The sequence below is a fragment of the Passer montanus genome, unplaced genomic scaffold (genome assembly GCF_014805655.1).
Source record: "Passer montanus isolate IOZ18808 unplaced genomic scaffold, ASM1480565v1 scaffold1, whole genome shotgun sequence".
NCBI lineage: Eukaryota > Metazoa > Chordata > Aves > Passeriformes > Passeridae > Passer > Passer montanus.
Window position 1 is genome coordinate 26,701,201 of NW_024356504.1, and position 14,756 is coordinate 26,715,956.

The 14,756-nt window shown below is 40.1% G+C and overlaps 1 protein-coding gene across 1 annotated transcript in view; it reads left to right on the top strand.

The window, feature by feature from the left end:
• KIF5C (kinesin family member 5C) overlaps window positions 1–14,756 on the top strand; it is a 72,756-nt gene that overhangs the window by 29,675 nt on the left and 28,325 nt on the right. Inside the window, exons 3-11 of the mRNA XM_039700032.1 lie at window positions 317–390; window positions 1,823–1,927; window positions 3,704–3,752; window positions 4,770–4,825; window positions 5,699–5,786; window positions 8,289–8,413; window positions 10,003–10,107; window positions 10,442–10,590; window positions 13,685–13,833. Of these exons, the coding sequence (XP_039555966.1) occupies window positions 317–390; window positions 1,823–1,927; window positions 3,704–3,752; window positions 4,770–4,825; window positions 5,699–5,786; window positions 8,289–8,413; window positions 10,003–10,107; window positions 10,442–10,590; window positions 13,685–13,833 (900 nt within the window). The remainder of the gene's footprint in view (window positions 1–316; window positions 391–1,822; window positions 1,928–3,703; window positions 3,753–4,769; window positions 4,826–5,698; window positions 5,787–8,288; window positions 8,414–10,002; window positions 10,108–10,441; window positions 10,591–13,684; window positions 13,834–14,756) is intronic.

The window sequence follows — 14,756 nt, forward strand, 5'->3', positions numbered from 1 at the left end:
TTTTAAATGCTGGTTTTCAATGCAGTCCAGCTTTTTCTTCCCCATGTTCCACAGATTTATTGCCTCATCTCTGATGTCCAGAGATATTTTTCTCCCCAAAAAAGGGACATATTCCAATAATCCTGTAATTCTAGAATATTGATTTTATGATGCTTTTTTTGGCCCAAAATGAGCTCAATATCTCGTATTTTCCCCATTTTTTATTGCACAAACTGCTCCCCATTTCAGCTTCAGCACTGCAAAGACTTGGGGAATGCAGATTGTTCCTCTAACAACCTGCATTAAAGAGGTTTCATTGTTTTCCTTCCTCTTGCAGATGTTCTGGAAGGCTACAACGGCACCATCTTTGCCTATGGACAGACCTCGTCAGGAAAAACCCACACCATGGAGGTACAGCAGCAGGAAATTACACCAGTCTGGGGCAAGGAGCTGAATAAAACACACATTTGTCTAAATAAATCAAAATTTATCTAAATAAATAGCAAATTTGTCTGAATAAATGACATTTTTTCTAAATAAATCAAAATTTATCTAAGTAAATCACAAATTTGTCGAAATAAATCAAAAATTTGTCAAATAAATCAAAATTTATCCAAACAAATCACATTTTTTCTAAATAAATCAAGATTTATCTAAATAAATCACAAATTTGTCTAAATAAGCCACACATTTTTCTAAATAAATCACAAATTTGTGTAAACCACAAATGTATCTAAATGAATCTCAGATGTATCTAAATAAATGAGAAGCTTGTCTAAATAAATAAGAAATTTATTTAAATAAATCAGAAATGTGTCTAAATAAATCAGAAATTCATCTAAATAAACCATAAATTTTTCTAAATCAATAAAAATAACAATAATTATAAATATAGTACATAAAAGTAATATAGATAATATTGTCTCCTATATATTACATATGTAATTATATTTAATAATAAAATCTAATAAAATATACTGCTACTACTATTGCTACTACTAAATTATTATTTTAAATAAAAAATCCACAGACATTTATGCTGATTTAAACAGTGGCAGCTGTGGCTGAGTGTCCCTCACACTTCAGGATTTACACCTGGAGTTCCTTAAATCCAGTCTAAAATCCAGATTTTTGTATCTATATAAAAATATAAAAATTGTATTTAAAAAATTAAAATCTGTAAGGCCCTCCCATTCCCGAGTCACCTTTGGGGTTTGTGTCCCAGGGGAAGCTCCACGACCCTCAGCTGATGGGAATCATCCCCAGGATCGCCCACGACATCTTCGACCACATCTACTCCATGGATGAGAACCTTTTCAGCTTTACACCTGGCTTTCCTTAACTCCAGTCTAAAATATAGATTTTTATATCTATAAAATCCAGAAGGCCCTCCTATATATTTAATAACAAAATGAAAATGAGGCAGCAGGAGGATTCCCGTGTCACCTTTGGGGTTTGTGTCCCAGGGGAAGCTCCACGACCCTCAGCTGATGGGAATCATCCCCAGGAGTGCCCATGATTTACACCTGGATTTCTTTAAATACAGTCTAAAATATTGATTTTTTTTATATATACATACATATATATATATATAAATTATATATAAAATTTAAAAAAATTATTTTAAATAAAAATCCACAGAGATTTCTGCTGATTTAAGCAGTGGCAGCTGTGGCTGAGTGTCCCTCACATTTCAGCTTTACACCTGGCTTTCCTTAACTCCAGTCTAAAATATAGATTTTTATATCTATAAAATCCAGAAGGCCCTCCTATATATTTAATAACAAAATGAAAATGAGGCAGCAGGAGGATTCCCGTGTCACCTTTGGGGTTTGTGTCCCAGGGGAAGCTCCACGACCCTCAGCTGATGGGAATCATCCCCAGGATCGCCCACGACATCTTCGACCACATCTACTCCATGGATGAGAACCTGGAGTTCCACATCAAGGTGAATTTACATGGAATTTTGTGTGCAGTTTTTATGGAGTCACCCCTTTTGTGGGATGGCTTGGTTGGGATAAATCCATGGGGAATCTGCCTTGTCATCTTCTGTGGGTTTTTTTTTCCCTCTCCTCCATCCCTTTCACAACACAAATTCCAAGATTTATTAGTGATGTTGCTCCTGGTTGTTTTTTTTCTGGAGGGTTTGTCCAGCTCAGGTTTGCTGGAAGCAAAAATTGATTTTTGCAGCTCCTCCAGAGATTGGACCCTGCTGGTTCTGACCATAAACACCACGAACATTTGGGGAAAATCCTGACATCCTGTCTCCAGGATGTGGGATTCACAGTGGGGAGAGCTTGGGCAATCCATGGAAACGTGTTCAGAAGGGATTTTTGGATTCTTTCTGATGTTTTTCCATGTCCTTTCCCTGATCCCAGCCGTGTGAGCTCCCAAATTCTTGGGAGTGACCTTGAATTCCCAGGGCCCATCTGGGGTCCTGGGGAGCTCCCAGCTCTGGCCCAGCTGCAGAGCTGGGGTCAGGCTGCAGCTCCTGTCCAAGCAGACACCAGAAAAATGGGAATATCACTAAAACTGCCATGGATTGCAGGGAAAAGGAATTTTCTGTGTCATCCCTGCCCCAGAACTAAGCCAGACCTAAAATCTGCAGGAGCTGAGCACAGGAGGGTGTGAAGCCACTGTCCCTTCTCCTGCTGCTCACCGAGAGTTTTCTGCACCTAAAACTTAGAGATAAGATTAAAAGCCACACTTTTTTGTGCTATTTGCATTAAATCCCTTGAAGTGGCTCCAGAGGAATATTTGTGAAGTTACTCAGTGTGAGGACAGAAATGTCAGTCTATAAATTAATATTTTAATAATTTTGTACCTCTGAACCAGCTTCTGGAAGGGCTTGGTCATGCATTGGGAACCTTCTCAGCAGTGAGGCACAGACAGAAAAAATATTCCAAAATGAAACTGAAAATATTCCTAATAAACATGAAATACTTACAGAGACCTTGGATAGTAAAATGAGAGGAAAGGAGACTTGATGAAATACCAGGGGTTTATTGATACCTAGAATGCAGCCATGTGCTGTTCCAGCTAAATAATCTGGAAAAACCCTCATTAGGGAAGGGTTAGGCCCCTCTCCCCTCACATATTTTTGTTTCTTTCTGTGGGTCAAATCCCCTTTTATTAAGAAACTCATTCATTCCATCATTTTCCTCTCTTTTTTTTTTTTTTTTGAGGACAATTGTGTCTCTTTGTTACAGCAAAGCTCATTTTCATTCTCTCCTTTGGATTTCATTCAAGGCAGAAGCACCACACGTGCTTCATTTGAAAGTTTAATTCAATATGTGTTGCTGAGGCTTATGGAAATGGAATGGTGAAGGTGCTCTCTGTTTTTTGGGGCGGTGAAAATCAATGTATAGTTTTTACAATCCCCAAACCTGCAGCTGCACAGATATGGCAGGAGCTGCATTGGTTTGATTCCATTCAATATTTTTTGTCAATTTTGCCTATGTTAAAAAAAAAAAAAGAAAAAGAAGAAGATAAGGTTTGCCTGCAGGTTTTTTTGTGTACTTTTCCATTGATAAATGGAGGGAGATCAATGGCTTGTAAACCATTCAAGGTACAAATGTGTTCCCATGAAAGATGGAATTCAAACTGAGTGGGAGGTTGGGTTTTTATTTTTAGTTTGGTGCTTTGACAGGGATGGAAACACAGAGGCAGCAAGACATTAAATCAGCAACGTTTAAACCTGTGATGTTTGTGATTATTTAATTAGGTTTCCTACTTTGAGATATATTTGGACAAAATAAGGGACCTGCTTGATGGTAAGTTCTGTGTTTATTTTACTGAGTGCCTCGGCTTCATCCAGAGCTTTGCACCAAAGCCTGAGGGGGAGCAGTGACTTTATTTGGGAGGGGATTAAATTTAAACTGGAGAATTTGGCAGTTTCAGCCATCTGATCTGTGCACCTGCCTCTGCAGAGCTTTGCTGTGGATCTGAGAGCTCTGAGGATCCCACGAGGCAGGGCTGGGGCTCCTTGGCAAGGGGTGTTCTTCAAGGAAAAATGATTAAAAAAATAGATTTCAAAATGCAGGGAGTGGTTGAGAATTATCCCTCGCTTCTGGCAGGCAGTGTGGTGGGAGCATCTGCTCCTCTCACAGCTCGTGTCTCTGCCTCTGCAGCTTGTGTGTTAATAAAGTGAGTTTTGTTCATCAGTGTGAGCACAGAAAGCGCTGCAAATGTGGAAATATGTGTAATTATAGAAATGGCTGCAAAGGTAGAAATGGCTGTAAAGGAAGAAATGTCTGCAAAGGTAGAAATGGCTGTAAATGTAGAAATGGCTGCAAAGGTAGAAATGTCTGTAAATGTAGAAATGGCTGTAAAGGTAGACATTTCTTAAAGATAGAAATGTCTGCAAAGGTAGAAATGTCTGCAAAGGTAGAAATACCTGCAAATGTAGAAATGGCTGTAAAGGAAGATATTTCTGAAAAGGTAGAAATGGCTGCAAAGGTAGCTCTGAGCTGCTCTGAATTCCAGGCTGCTCTCCTGTCTCCTCTGCTTTGCCAAAGCCCAGCTTAGTCTGGGTTGATTTCATTCACCCAAGCAATAAACAAAAGGTTTGTGCCCCAAAGTGAAATTTAAATGAGCAGGTACAAGATTGACAGAGCAGGAAATGATTCCTGCGTGTGGGAAATAGTGGAGGTTCAGAAGGAGTGGGGAATGACTGCAGATCTCAGATACAAATTTCCATCCTCAAAATGTGTCTGTCATGCCTGGAGCTGACACTTTTATGTATTTATTACTCCTGGAATATTCCTGATGATCTCCACGTCTCTCTCCAGTGTCAAAGACAAACCTCGCTGTACATGAAGATAAAAACAGAGTCCCCTATGTCAAGGTAAAAGAATAATTTAACCCTCAGCTTTTCATTCTTTCCCACAAATGCATTTATTTACACATTTCCATTTGCATCCAGTGTTATTTGCTGAAATAATTCAACTCCTGTTTGAAGCCTTGAAGGTTCGGGTTGTGTTGGTTCCTGGGTTTAAACAAGTTTCCTGAAATATTCATGGGCTCGAATCATGTTTGTTTTATTCTCCTGACTTTGAACATTGCCATTTTGTTAGGATGCTGTTAAATTTTAAGTATTCAGATTCTCCTTTCATGTCAGATATGAAAGAGAACAACTTGAGCAATTTTGTTCTTTAATATTTTGCTGCATGGGTGCTGTAATCTCGCAATAGTTCAGTAGATTGGTTGGGGTAGGGATTTGTTTTATGACTTTCTAGGCCCTCACTTGATTGCAATATGCTTGACACGAACATATGTGAGCCTAAATAATGTCTATCTAACATTTTCCTGTTTATTCTCAGCTTGAGGAGCAAAAAGAAATTGATAAAATAATTTATTGCATTGAGAGAGAAGGACTTGCACTTTGTATTGTCGCTTGAGGGAGAAAAATTAACTTGGGGTTGATTAAATTAAATTAACTTGGGTATGAAATCTAACCCAAATTAGGAATATATGTTGTTATTGAAAATTTTCCACAGAAAACATGTTATTCTGTGTTTTCTGTGGAAAATATCATGCTGTGTGTCTGGATTTCACTGAGTCTTTAATCTGTGGGAAAAATTGGTCCCAAATTTCCCTGGAAGTCACCTTGAGGTGGGGTCAGGTCCGTGGGATCCTGGGGGCTGCTGATGCTTCTCCTAATTACTGTGTGCTCATTAGTGCTAAAGGAGCATTGCTGACTGCCACCTCGTGTCCCCAGGGCTGCACAGAGAGGTTTGTGTCCAGCCCTGAGGAAGTTCTGGATGTCATCGACGAGGGGAAGGCCAACAGGCACGTGGCTGTGACAAGTGAGTGTCCCCAAATCCTGCAATTCCCCGGGAGGGGCTGGGGCTGCTCCCAGGGGATTTATGGATCCTCCCTTGCAGGCTGTGAGCTCTCCACTCAGTCTTGGTTCTTGGGTTATTTTGTTCCTCTCAAGGTTGGGGTTGAAAGTGTTTGAAATGCTATTTCGTGTTTAGAATCAGAGGTTTATTTTAAAATATATTTTATTTTCAAACAATTTTTTAAATTTTAAATATATATAATATATTATATATATTATATATGATATATATTTATTTTAAATATATAATTTATATATATAATTTTATATATTTATATATAAAATATATTATTTATATATAAAAATAATTTATATAAACAAATAATTTATATAAATACATTATATATTATTAATATTACAATATATTAATATATATAAATATAGTGTATCATTGTATATGTTTATATAAATATATTATATATATATATTGCAGTTTTCCAAGCTGTGAGTTCTACAGTATTTTACTAACCAAATCCTGCAATTCCCCGGGAGGGGCTGGGGCTGCTCCCAGGGGATTTATGGATCCTCCCTTGCAGGCTGTGAGCTCTCCACTCAGTCTTGATTCTTGGGTTATTTTGTTCCTCTCAAGGTTGGGGTTGAAAGTGTTTGAAATGCTATTTCGTGTTTAGAATCAGAGGTTTATTTTAAAATATATTTTATTTTCAAACAATTTTTTAAATTTTAAATATATATAATATATTATATATATTATATATGATATATATTTATTTTAAATATATAATTTATATATATAATTTTATATATTTATATATAAAATATATTATTTATATATAAAAATAATTTATATAAACAAATAATTTATATAAATACATTATATATTATTAATATTACAATATATTAATATATATAAATATAGTGTATCATTGTATATGTTTATATAAATATATTATATATATATATTGCAGTTTTCCAAGCTGTGAGTTCTACAGTATTTTACTAAGTAGAATACTGTACAATAATGAAGTATATAAATAAATAAACAAATATAGTATGTTATTAAAGCAAATAAATTCTCCATAAGAGAATGCAAAACGATGAGTATTTACAGGAAAGCGTGTGAGAAAGTTTGTTACAAGGATGTAAACATCAGAAGGGTTAGAAAACCTTGAAAAATCAGGGTGGCAATGAGGAGTGCAGCATCCAGCTGGGTCAGGCACCAGGGGTCAGCTCTGTTCAGTGTTTTATTGATGACATGGAGGAGAGATTGAGATTTTAATTGGTAAATATGCAGATGACACCAAGCTGGGAGCTGTGTCCATCTGCTGGAGGGCAGGAGGGCTCTGCAGGGAGGCCTGGAATGCTTGGAGGGATGGGCAGGGCCCGGTGGGATGGAGTTTAATAAATCCAAGTGCCCAGTCCTGCATTTTGGCCACAGTGACCCCTGCAGTGCCACAGGTGGGGACGGTGTGGCTGCACAGTGCCAGGCAGAGAGGGGCCTGGGGGTGTTGGGTGACACGGACACGAGCCAGCAGAGTGCCCTGGTGGCCAAGAATCCCAATGGCTCCTGGCCTGGAGCAGGAATGGGGTGGCAGCAGGAGCAGGGAGGTCACTCTGCCCTGTCCCTGAAGTGATGAGGGCACACCTGGAGTGCTGGGCCCAGCCCTGCCCCTCAGCTTGGGAAGGACCGGGGACACTGAGCACATCCAGAGGAGGCTGGAGAGGAACTGGGAACACAAACCCTGAGAGGAACCCCTGAGGGGCCTGGGGGTGTTGGGTGACACGGACACAAACCAGCAGAGTGCCCTGGTGGCCAAGAATCCCAATGGCTCCTGGCCTGGAACAGGAATGGGGTGGCAGCAGGAGCAGGGAGGTCACTCTGCCGTGTCCCTGAAGTGATGAGGGCACACCTGGAGTGCTGGGCCCAGCCCTGCCCCTCAGCTTGGGAAGGACCTGGGGACACTGAGCACATCCAGTGGAGGCTGGAGAGGGGCTGGGAACACAAACCCTGAGGGAGCTGGGGGGGCTCAGCCTGGAGAAAAGGAGACTCAGGGGTGCCCTCATCACTGCACAGCTCCTGAAAGGTGCCTGTGCTCAGCTGGGGCTGGGCTCTGTCTGCAGAGCACACAGCCTGCAGCTGCACCAAGAGAAATACAGGCTGGATAGTAGGGAAAAGTTTTTCATGGAAAGAGTGATAAAGTTCTGGAATGTTCTGCCCAGGAGGTGGTGCAGTCCCCATCCCTGGGTGTGTTTAACACAGCCTGGATGTGGCACTGGGGGCCAGGGTTGAGTTGAGGTGCTGGGGCTGGGCTGGACTCCATGATCCTGGAGGTCTCTTCCAACCTGGGCATTCCGTGATTCTGTGAATCCTCTGGATCCTGTGAGTTACACCGAGACCTGCCCAGATTCTCTGGGATTTGGGAATTCGGTGGGGCCGGCTCGGATGGGATGGAATTCCCTGCCAGGTTTGGAGGGCATTTTTAACAGCAGCCGTGCCCTGTGATTTCAGACATGAACGAGCACAGCTCGAGGAGCCACAGCATCTTCCTCATCAACATCAAACAGGAGAACGTGGAGACGGAGAAGAAGCTCAGTGGGAAGCTCTACCTGGTGGACTTGGCTGGCAGTGAGAAGGTCAATTCTCCTTTTTCCTCCCCTGGACCCCGCAGTGAGGATGGGAGGGTGTCTCACTGATTATAATGAAAAAGGATATTTTAATTTTCATTTTTGAATGTGGGATGGAGAAAAGGAGTAGATCAGAATTATTGGCATGAAGGACAACCCTCCCAAAACCTGCGTGTATAGTGGAGTGAGTTGAAGCAGTGTATTTTTATTCACATTTACATCTGTGTAGCTGAAAAAAGGAATGTAATTTTAATATAATTTAGATATAATAATATGAAATTTATGTATATATTAATATAGAAATAATGTTTTATATAATTTAATATAATTTAAAAAATAATTTATCAAATGAGACATATTTTAACTTGCTTACATTGTCATGTCCTGTTTCTAGGTTTTTTGGTAATTATTCCACATATTAAATGAATGATATCCCAGCAGTTAATGCAATTTTCAATTCTACTCAAAGTTCCCTGAATCTTGATTGTGGTGACTATTTCTGCTTTCCAATGTAGAAAAAATAAACCCCAGAAAATTACTTTTATCTATTTACCAAAAGAGTAATGGTTTGGAACAGTGCTGCAATGCAAAAATGTTTCCCAGTTCTCATTCTGGTGTCTTCTGGAGTGTTTAAAATCAGCTTTATTGGGATTTTGGGTTGCTCATTGGGACACGTTCATTGATAGCCCATGGGTACAATGAAAAAGTGATTTGTCAGAGTAATTAATCATGTTAATGTCTATGATTGCACAGATTTGTTAAATTAAAAGCTCTTTATGATGTTTACAAAATGAGGGCCTGGGAAGTCACTCCTCTCCTCTGGAAAATCAACTTTTGTGGTTTGTTTTGGTACAGAAAATCTGAAATATGGATTTCTTGGGTAGGTTGTCTTCTTAAAAGACACAACTGCTTTTCCTTCATGTCATGGGGCATTTTTAGGTGAGAGTACAGATAGTTTTATTGTAGAGAAAAAAAATGGATTTATCCTGTATTTGGACACATTAGATAATCCAAATTTTGTTTTATTTGTGTAGTAGCAGAAAGGAAAAATACCAGCAAGTTAGGACTGTGTAAAATAAAACTTAGCAGTGTGGAACACAATACATTTGTCTTGCTGTGAAAATTGGGTTGTTTTCCACTACGTCTTGTTTTTTGCCTTTTAAAGGAGGCAGTGGCCAGTAACAAAATCTATGATTTTTGATGTTTTTGGGTCCATGCAAGGATAAAAAGACAAGATGCTCATTTTGGGGGCACTGGGGTGGTGCTCCCTGTCTGTAAGGAGAGCTTGGCCTTGGGAGGGGTTCCCAAACGCCCTCAGGTGAGCACAGACTTCTCCCTGAATACAATTCTCCCTGAATTAAATAAAATTACAGCTTGCTCTTGGAGTAGGAGAAAAATGGAATTATTCCAGGTTTGCACTAGCAAAAAATTTATAAGAGTTGGTATAAAAATGGGATGTAAAAGTTGGTGTAAAATTCTCCTGAATTTTAAAAAGCTAAGCCAGGCTTTGCTCCTCCAGGAGCATCTTTAGGCGCAGCTTTGCAGGGCTGGAGCTTTGTGCTGGAGCAGAACCTGACTCTTTCCTGCTCTCTTTGCAGGTCAGCAAAACTGGAGCAGAGGGGGCAGTTCTGGATGAAGCTAAAAATATCAATAAGTCTCTGTCTGCTCTGGGCAATGTGATCTCGGCCTTGGCAGAGGGAACTGTAAGTAATCCTGCCTGGGGGTGAGGAGGGGTTTTTGTTTACCTGCTTTTTGCCATCCTCAGGGAATAACAGGAAAGGAGTAAAAGGAGCTAACATTTCAGCTCTGGAGGGAGAACATACTGGCTGTTAATAAAATATCAACAAACAAAATATTGTCACAAAGCAGTGGCACTTTGGCTGTTTGAGATGAGGAATTAATGCTCAGTGATGGCGCTGGAGCAGCTCCCAAATCTGGGCACAGTCACAACAAACTGTGACTCCTGCCAGCGTGGACTCACCTCCTCCCTCACCCCACTGGTTTAAAGAATTGCTCTTTTGCTTGTGTTTGGATTAGAAAACCCACGTTCCCTACCGAGACAGCAAAATGACCAGGATCCTGCAGGATTCCCTGGGGGGGAACTGCAGGACCACCATCGTCATCTGCTGCTCCCCCTCCGTCTTCAACGAGGCCGAGACCAAATCCACCCTGATGTTTGGCCAGAGGTGAGTCCCATGGGCATCCCTCCTCCCTTGGAATCCAGAGGGTTTTTTTATTGGTAAAAAAATCTGGAGAACTTCAGAGAGCTAGCTCTTTATTCCCAGTGATTGCAGGAAAATCCTCCAGGAAAATCGAGGTTAATGCTGGCCAGGAGCTGCTTCTAGACATCCATGGAAGGATGTCTAGAAGGATTCCTTCCTGGTTGATTTTCCTGCAGGAAGTACAAAGTGTTATCTCAATTCCTTGAAATTTTGTGGGAAAGGTAAAGGCATTGAGCAGTTTCCTGTGGAAAAATTCAGTCTTGCTTTATTTGAGACTTCAGAAAATCTAAATTTTGTTTTAGTTGTGTAGTAGCAGAAAGGAAAAATAGCAGCAAGTTAGGACTGTGCAAAATAAAATTTAGCAATTGCACAACACAATACAATCCCTCATCCTTTGGAATCCAGAGATTTTTTTTTGGTAAAACATCTGGAGAACTTCAGAGAGCTTGGTCTTTATTCCCAGTGATTGCAGGAAAATCCTCCAGGAAAATCGAGGTTAATGCTGGCCAGCAGCTGCTCTGCTTGGGAGCAGAGTGGGGTTGAAAAGTGGGAAAGGGTTGGGAAATCCATGGAAGGATGTCTAGAAGGAATTCTTGGATTCCTTCCTGGTTGATTTTCCTGCAGGAAGTACAAAGTGTTATCTCAATTCCTTGAAATTTTATGGGAAAGGTAAAGGCATTGAGCAGTTTTCTGTGGAAAAATTCAGTCTTGCTTTATTGGAGACTTCAGAAAATCTAAATTTTGTTTTAGTTGTGTAGTAGCAGAAAGGAAAAATAGCAGCAAGTTAGGACTGTGCAAAATAAAATTTAGCAGTTGTAGAACACAATACATTTGTCTTGCTGTGAAAATGTTGGTTTTTTTTTCCACCACATGTTGTTTTTGGCCTGCTAAGGAAGATAAAGGCACTGGGCAGTTTTCTGTGGAAAAAATCAGTTTTGCTTTATCTAACAGTGCTGTTGATGCTTTTCAGAGGTGTCTTCTTCAATTCCACCTCAGGGATGATTAAAAAATATCTCTAAAAAGTAGGAAAATTAAAGAGTGTGGGCTCTGTAATATTGACAACTTTGAGAGCTTGCCATGGTAACTCATGGATCTGATGTTTGGAGGATCTGGACAATTGAGGAATAAGAAGTGTGGAAGGATCCAGAAAGAAAATATCTCCTCCATGTGTGTTTATTGACAAGAGTGATATGAAATGCATTGGGAAGGTTTGCAGAAATAGGTCAGGCTCATTATGCAATTACTGCTTTTGTGGTAATTGAGGAGAACTGGGATCCTTTGGAAAATTACTCGTTTTGTTTGATTTGTGTAGTAGCAGAAAGGAAAAATACTAGCAAGTTAGGAGTGTTTAAAGAGAGTTGAACAGTTTGAGGATACAATAGCTTTGTCTTTGTTAAAAATTGGGCTGTTTTCCACCACGTGCAGCTTCTGGACTGCAAAAAGAGGCAGTGGCCATGAGCAAAATCAGGTTAAAGAGTTGCTTTGTAGGTTTTTTTCCCCATTGTGAGCTGAAGATGATTTTTAGCTATTGAAGATCCAAACTTGCACTGATCAGATCATGTGTTGAGCAAAACCTGCATCCTGAGATGCAGGAATGAAATCAAGAGCATGAACAGCTCTGAACTCCAGCTGCCAAGTTCAGTTTCAATTTACATTCCCCCTGGTTTCATTCCTCTTTCCAGCAATGAGCAAAATTTGCCTTCTTTTGGGGCAAGGCAGTTTTCTGGCTGACTCTGCACATCCTGGCTAAATATTCAACACTTTCCTGGGAGGAGGAACATTTTGGGGGTGATCCTCACTGAGGACCAGGATGGCAGTGCAAGAGCTGGGAAAACAGGGAAATATTTGTGACAGAATCCTCATGGACAGCAATTGAATTTGTAGGAATTCGGAACAGTCAGGAAGGAAATAATTTGTATTTCCCTGGGAGGACTGGTTTCTCTGGCAGGATTTTGGGTGGGAATTTTGGGAGTGGGGGTTTTTTCCCAGGCTTTTGGGTTGTTGTGTCTCATTTTTCTGATGTGGCACAACTGAGGAGCTGAATGGCATTGCAGGGAAGGTCCATGACTCATGGCTGATTGCTGATTTTTCCTGGGAAAAGAAAGAGTTATGTCACCATTAAAATAAATGTCAGGAATGAAATCCATCTTCAGAGGAGCTCTTGTACCAATCAAACTGTACAAGTGCTCCTCTGATAGTAGTGAATCAGCTTTTTCTTTTTCTACTCCATCTTGTCTCATGTTTTTATCTCATTTTTAACTCTAGTTGTCAGTGAGGGCTTCATCCATCATCAGGAGAAACTTCCTGGTGTGGTGATTTGTTTCTTTTTTTTTCCCTGGTACAGTTAAAAGAGTGGAAACTTGAGCTGTGCTTTTAGCAGAGACAAAGTGTAAACCCTGACCATTAGGAAATGATTTTAAAAGCACGTGGTTATTTAAAAAATACTTTTAAGGTAATAAAAGTCCTGCTTGCCACAGAGTACAAATGACTGGAGCTTTATAAACTGCTGAGGGTTTATCTGTTATCCTTTTCCTTATCCTCTGCTTTATTCAACAGCACTGGAGGCATTTGAAGGGACTCAGTGTCTGAGCAGTGAAGGGCAAAGATCTGAGGCTTTCTTAATTCATTCTGATTGCTTTGGTTTCCCTTTTCAGTGTGGACTTGCTGGAGTAGGTGCTGGGCATTGTTTTCTGCTTGCTTTGCATTTCCTGGCACAGTTGGTTGGGTTGGGCTGGAGCTGAGCACTTTGAGAATAATGAAGTAGTGGTGGTTGTTAGGAGGCTTGAAATTTGGGATATTTTTGCCTAGGGAGGCAGGAACTCCTTCCCCTTTCCCCTTTCCCCTCTCCCCTTTCCCCTTTCCCCTCTCCCCTTTCCCCTTTCCCCTTTCCTTTCCCTTTTCCTCCCCTTTCCCCCTTTCCTTTCCTCTGGACACTTCCAGGGATGGGGAATCCACAATTCCCCCACTCATTCCCCTCTGTATGATGGAAAAATCCCCAATCCCCATGGCTGCACTGGGAAAAAACCCCCAAAGCAGCTGCCCTGGGATTTGTTTGCAGGGCCAAGACCATCAAGAACACGGTGTCTGTGAACCTGGAGCTGACAGCAGAGGAGTGGAAGAAGAAGTACGAGAAGGAGAAGGACAAAAACAAGAGTTTAAAGAATGTTATCCAGCACCTGGAGCTGGAGCTGAACAGGTGGAGGAATGGTAGGTGCCAAAAACTGGGAGCTGGATGTGGCTGTGTTGAATTCTTGCCCTAAATCACAATTTTTATTAATTGTGTCTGGCCACTGAATCTAAATTCACATTATAACTCACACTTCATAATAATAATGAAAAGTGGAGAAGCAAAAAGCAGACAAAGCAGCAGCCGTGTGTGGGAGAAACCAGTGAAAATGCCAAAATTGGTGAGCACAAGCAGGCATCACTAAAGTTAATATTGTTAATGATAGTAATAAAAAAAAGGAAAGATGTCATTATAGATTTTTTTAATAACTCTTCTCCTCAGGCATGAGAATCCTTGTGCTTTAAGGTAATTGGACCTTGGGTTTGGGGATTTTTTATAATTGAATTTCACATTAGAATAATTAATTAGTCCTTTAGTACAATGACAGGGAGTGGCATCTGCTTAGAAGAATCACCATTTGTCTGCTCCTGTGGCTTCTAAATGAAGTTTTTTGTTGAGATCAGCCAATTTTCTGGTTAGAAAAGGGGGGAATTGCTGTTCAGGGTAGGTTGTAACATCAGCTGTAGGATGGTACAGGAGGCAGAATATGGATACACACAAATGAAAGAATTTTTATTGAAAACCAAATTTTAAAAATGTAAGTTAGTCTGGAACACTGGCAGATAATTTTAGCAAACAACTTTAGTTTGAATTGTTATTTCTTATTTTAAAAATCAACCAGCAAAAAAAAAAATTAAAAAAATTCAAAGCCTATTTTATTTTCTTTTTAGAAAAGCTTGGATGGATCCTTTTGTTTAAACACCCTCCTCCCCTCCCTGGGTGCTGCTGTTACCCAGCTCTTAATTTGAATTGTTTATTTCATATTTTAAAAATCAAACAGCAAAAAAAAAAAAAAAATTTAAAAAATTCAAAGCCTATTTTATTTTCTTTTTAGAAAAGCTTG